Source organism: Leiobunum rupestre, chromosome 6 (assembly GCF_980474605.1).
Source record: "Leiobunum rupestre chromosome 6, qqLeiRupe1.1.hap1, whole genome shotgun sequence".
Classification (NCBI taxonomy): Eukaryota; Metazoa; Arthropoda; class Arachnida; order Opiliones; family Sclerosomatidae; genus Leiobunum; species Leiobunum rupestre.
The window spans coordinates 23,906,151-23,911,723 of NC_143389.1; the positions used below are offsets into that span (position 1 = coordinate 23,906,151).

General features: G+C 37.3%; 2 protein-coding genes across 2 annotated transcripts; one reads left to right on the plus strand and one right to left on the minus strand.

Annotated features, from left to right (window-relative positions):
* The first annotated feature begins 510 nt into the window (after positions 1–510).
* On the plus strand, positions 511–2,244 carry LOC149940447 (uncharacterized). The gene is made up of 5 exons (XM_090179262.1): positions 511–652; positions 713–1,030; positions 1,144–1,656; positions 1,732–2,013; positions 2,078–2,244. Exons 1-5 carry the CDS (start codon positions 511–513, stop codon positions 2,242–2,244), a joined length of 1,422 nt encoding a protein of 473 aa, XP_090035388.1.
* Positions 2,245–2,996: 752 nt separating this feature from the next.
* LOC149940448 (uncharacterized) lies at positions 2,997–4,626 on the minus strand. Its single transcript, XM_090179263.1, has 3 exons — positions 4,349–4,626; positions 3,768–4,182; positions 2,997–3,452 (listed from the first exon to the last, which is right to left on the minus strand). Exons 1-3 carry the CDS (start codon positions 4,624–4,626, stop codon positions 2,997–2,999), a joined length of 1,149 nt encoding a protein of 382 aa, XP_090035389.1.
* Between the last annotated feature and the right edge of the window lie 947 nt (positions 4,627–5,573).

Sequence of the window (5,573 nt, forward strand, 5' to 3'; positions counted from 1 at the left end):
TTTCATCAATTACGACACTCGCTTTACACGTCACATGCGGGTTTTCATACGCCATTATCGGACCCACTGGTAATTTATTATATTTTACATTTTTATCCATTATTTAACTTAATTATTTCATAGGTAATCTCGAAAAACACGAGACATACAGAGGAAAAGATGGCGCCTTGAAGTTTTTAAAAATGCTTCTAGACGAATCTGCGATCATATCTGATAAGTTGAAGGAAAATATACCCATGCAACTTACAGACGCGGAAGAATATTCATACCAGACAGCGACACACTGTTACGTATGTGAAGAAGCATTCACAAAAACATCAATCAAAACCCGCGACCACGACCACTACACGGGAGCCAACAGGGGATATGCGTGCCAAAGTTGCAATTTGAAGTTAAAAGCACCCAAATTTATTCCCGTTTTCCTTCACAACTTAAGCAGGTACTATATAGGTTTTCCAACCGGAAGAAGTTAAATTACTTCTCCGGAAAGGGGTCTATCCGTATTCGTACATGGATAAAGAAGATCGATTCAAAGAGACTTGTCTCCCACCCATCGATTGCTTTCACAACGATCTAACTGATGAACCATTAAGTGAAGCCGATTACCAACATGCGCAAAACGTTTGGAGAACATTCAAAGTTGGAAATATGGGTATGGATTACTTAATTATTATTAATTCAAATAAATTAACGTTTTTTTTTAATTTTACAGGACGGTATCATGACCTTTATGTTTTATCCGATACTCTCCTTTTGGCTGACGTTTTCCAAAATTTTCGTCGGATGTGTATGACCTACTATGGACTAGATCCCACACATTCATACACAGGCCCAGGTTTTGCGTGGCAGGCAGCCCTTTGTATGACCAAGGTGCACTTAGATCTTTTTCTGCACGAGGATATGCATCTTTTCATAGAAAGGGGAATTCGAGGTGGTGTATCAATGATAAGTCATCGTTTCGCTCATGCCAACAACAAATACCTCGAATCACATGACCCCTCCAAACCCGATAAATATATTTGCTATCTCGGTAAGAATAATCAAAATTTTAATTAAAAATTTAATTAAAAAAATATTTAAAAATTTTATTTAAAAAAAATTAAATTATAAAAAATTAATTATAATAATAATTTTAATCAACAGACGCAAATAACTTATATGGAACAGTCATGTGCGACGCATTACCCATGAAACATTTCAAATGGATTGATCCGTCTTCAGACAGTGAACGGGAAATTCTTAGATGTCCCGACAATTCTCCGGAAGGATTTATTGTCGAAGTAGACCTAGAATATCCCAGCGCATTACACGATGCCCATAATTGCTACCCACTGGCACCCGAGTCGATGTCAATTAAATCCGAGGCGTTATCCGACTATTCCAAATCCCAAATGACGAAATTGAAAATTCCAATCAAAGAAAGTCGGCCGAAATTAGTTCCTAATCTTTTCAATAAAGAACGATACGTAATTCATTATCGAAACCTGAAATACTACGTAGAAAAGGGACTCAAAATATCTAAAATTCATCGAATTTTGAAATTTGAGCAAGGGACCTGGTTGAAGTCTTACATCGACTTCAACACAGAGAAAAGGAAGATGGCGGCTAATGACTTTGAAAAGGACCTATTCAAATTAATGAACAATGCGGTGTTTGGTAAGTAATTAAATAATAAAATAAATTTTTAAAAGAAAATTTAATTTTAATTTAACATTTTACTTTTTTTTTAAGGTAAAACCATGGAAAACGTACGTTTACGTAAGGATTTCAAGCTAGTCACCACACCGGAAAAGGCGGTAAGGAAAGCTAGTTCCCCGGCGTTTGAAAAATGCACTATTTTTCAAAATGATCTCGTGGGAATTCATTATACCAAGAAAAAGCTTATTCTTAACCGACCTATATACACGGGGTTCGCAATTTTGGATATATCGAAACTTTTAATGTATAGATTCCACTACGACGTCATAAAGCAACAGTACGGTGAAAAGGCTAAACTACTTTTTACCGACACCGGTAAGTACATAAATCTTCTAAGGTTATTTCGTAACATAACTAATAATGTATTCTATGTTTACAGACAGTCTCACGTATCAAATCGAAACCCCTGATTTGTACGAAGATTTCGCCCAACAAAAAGAGAAATATGACTTTTCGGGATACCCCAAAAATCATCCTCTGTTTGACGAAACCAACAAAAAGAGGCTAGGCAAATTTAAGGATGAGATGAAGAATTTGGCGGACTAAGACCCAAAATGTACTCTATATTGTCATCTAAAGGCGAGAAAAAGACTTGCAAGGGTGTGTGTAAACGCGTTGTGCAGAAGCGCGTCCGTCACGCGGAATATCGCGAGTGTCTTCTGAACCGTAAGTTAACTATCGCGGAGATGAAGCGCATAGTGAGTAATAAGCATATTGTGACGACTGTGCGACAAAACAAATTGTGTTTAAACCCGTGCGATGATAAACGTTATATTTTAGACGATGGTATATCAACGCTCGCGCACGGGCATTATAAAACCAAATAAAATATTTTTATGACAAATTTATTGAGTATTTCTTATACATAAATTCAGATATCATACGATCGTTTACATTTTTGTTTTCAGAAAATCTTTCCAATATACTAAACATTTTTATTCCCTGACACAAATTAATTGCAAAATATATACAGTAACCACCGCAGGTCTTACTAGAAATTCCTTGTAATTGAACAGAATTATACGTCACAGTTAGGCTGTTCCGCTCTATAAAATAGTTAAATTTAAATAAATCAGGACTGTTCCCGAAACTCTCGAAGAATGTACAATTTAGTGACCTTGAGAGATATATCAAACACCAATGTTCTCCTACCCCATTGGACGTATCAGTGTTCACGATGTAAAGTGAAGGATACGTTTTCACATTCTTGGGAAGTTTGTCGGCAGGGAAGACTCCTCTGAACAAATATTTGGTATACGGGTCATTCTTAAGTATGATTTCAAGTTGTTGCGAGTCCATTATGAACTTTGATCATATAAAACTGCTCTGTTCTTGTCGATCTCGACCAAAGATTGATATTCGGAATAGTAAATCACGCTTACTGTTGACGGCAACGATTCTCCGAATTTTAATTCGAGACCAACGCTCCCGTTCTTTACCAGGTTGAAACAGTCAGTTGAACTTCCGTTGAGATCGGGAGTTAAATCGAATACGAATAGTGCATTTCCATTGGCGAATTCATCACGGTCGATAAAATTTCCTTCGTCAATATTCCATTGACGAGTTTGAAGAAAGAGATTAACGTATGATCGCATAAACAACTTATCTTTGAAATTTGGGTTTAATGGTTTTGCCGGGACACTACTACCATCAAGGTATAGGGCGATTTGAGTTAACGAAAAATTTTTAAAGTTAAAAGGTGACATTTTGTAGTCTCCCAAATACGCATTCTGGTCCACAAATCCGATCACCACCTTACTCGGTATTTGACCATTATATAAGTTGTCTTTGACGCATATTTTGTTGCCTTGGGAAATTGAAAATGAATTACATTCCGTACGGGTGATTGGATATTTCATTGTTGCCAGTTCCAAAGTTTTAGCGTGGGATAACATAATCTCTGGCGTCAATCTAACTTTTCTGACAAACATTGATGCGTGTGTGAAAATGACTTTGCATTTTTCACCGTCTGTGTGTAAACAAAACTCGTTTGAGCTTTTGATAAACTTGAAATTTAGATCTATCAGGTTAGGAATAAGTCGATTTTGTTGACAAATATCGGCTCGTACAACTCCTATCATGTCAATAACACCTTCTTGGGCAAATTTTGCACGTTTCTTAAATCCGTCGTTATTGGAAAATTCGTCAAATTTCCCAGCTTTGTCTTTATAGAATAGAGACGCGGTTAAGAAACTTTCCTTGCCTGGTCCACCATATGTCAAGAGCGTTTGAATCATACTCTTGTAAGGATACTGTTGAGGGCATGATGTAACTGATCTGTCACCCAATGATACGTGAACTTCGCCAAAGAGACTATGTAAAAACAAATTTTCCGGACCAACTTTGTCCGCGGGAGTTGTGGTTTTAGATACAGCGTCGTAAATATCGGGTTTTGGTAGAGTTCCATCTGCTTTCACAATTTTCACTTGAACTTGAAGTAAATTATTTTTCAAATCGATGTAAGTCTCCGAGTTTCCAGCGATACTAAAGATAATTGCTTGGTTTTCATTTATGTTCGATGTTGGATTATATTCAACCCATTAACTTCCTATTATACCAGTTTGAGTATAAGGTACGTGAAATAAATCAAGTTCCGAGCTAATGCTGTTTTGTGAACTGGGGTGAGCTAGAGACATTGTTCAATGATTACGAGAATATATCAGACTGAAGCAGAGAACGTCGTTTCTTCTTCCTGGTTCGAACTGAACCGATGATGGGAGACGTTTTACGTTTCCTTTTACGTCCATTTCCACTAAGTTTACTCACTGCTTCGGCGGCTCTTCTTAAGGTTTCTTTCCCCGCCTCTTTCCCCCGAGATTTTAACGCGTCTTTAATAGACACACCACTCGAGACGTCGGAAGCAATTTTTGCCCCGGTATTTAAAAATTTTCGACCAAGGAATGTGCCACCTTTTTTGAGTAAAGGCATGGCAGACCGAAATGCCGAGGCTAATATATTTCCAAGACCATATCCTCTTTGCACGGCTACTCCACGGTATACCGGAATTGATCCGTGTCCAATTTGATTTAAGTAATAGTTATTATAATCGTTTACAGAAACGTAATCCAGATTACGTGGAGACATGTTTCTCCTTTGACCCGCTAACCACAAATGAACAGAAGAAAGATTTTACACCTGATTTTATAGATAAGTCCATGTTCTTCGGGGTCTAAAATGAAGAGTGACGTGAACTTTTCCTCGTTCGAAATGTACAGGCTGACCCATTTCACTCATAATATTAATTTCAATGGTTTGAAAATTGTTATGCGCAATAGGCATATAATGTGGTCGTGAAAACTCTTTCTCAACAGTGTCTCCGTCTTTTCCTTGAATACTTATAATACGTAATAAGGGAACATCTGAATCTCCAACCGATCGACTTTGTATAATGTCCGAGTATATGAACAGAGAATGTAACCCGGCGTCCATATCACAGCTAAAAGGGGCCGTCATGGAAGTTACTATAGTTACGTCTTTGCCTGGAGTTCTCGTGAATCCTAATATGATGGCGATTTCATGTGGTATGTAAACTTGGTTCATTTCATATAGTTCAACAATTACACGACGGTTTGGTTTGTTGTAATATAACTTGACTCTAGAGCTAATATTTCGCCCGTCGTCATCAGTAATCATGATTTCTAGTAAATCTTCAACTCCGTAATATCCTGGTGGTATTACTATATTAACGAAATCCATTATGTCGTTGAAATTTTCTATGTCAGTGTGTTTTCTCAGTGTCTTAGTTGTTTTAGTCTTTGATTCTTCTAAGGAATCCGGTAGAGAGATAGTTTTCCAAATTCGAACTACACATTCTTCTTGAACGTTATTCCACGTTCTAGGATAACTGATTTCAGCAAGTCCAACTTCGTAAGCTC

Excerpts from the sequence above, each read along its gene's own strand:
- LOC149940447 (XM_090179262.1), top strand. The coding sequence starts at position 511 with ATGGATAAAGAAGATCGATTCAAAGAGACTTGTCTCCCACCCATCGAT. Across the intron at positions 653-712 it reads ATTCAAAGTTGGAAATATGG|GACGGTATCATGACCTTTAT; the intron begins GTATGGATTACT and ends TTAATTTTACAG. Across the intron at positions 1,031-1,143 it reads TAAATATATTTGCTATCTCG|ACGCAAATAACTTATATGGA; the intron begins GTAAGAATAATC and ends TTTAATCAACAG.
- LOC149940448 (XM_090179263.1), bottom strand. The coding sequence starts at position 4,626 with ATGCCTTTACTCAAAAAAGGTGGCACATTCCTTGGTCGAAAATTTTTA. Across the intron at positions 4,183-4,348 it reads CTTCAGTCTGATATATTCTC|TATCGCTGGAAACTCGGAGA; the intron begins GTAATCATTGAA and ends AATTATCTTTAG. Across the intron at positions 3,453-3,767 it reads TTATTGACATGATAGGAGTT|GTGGTGATCGGATTTGTGGA; the intron begins GTACGAGCCGAT and ends ATACCGAGTAAG.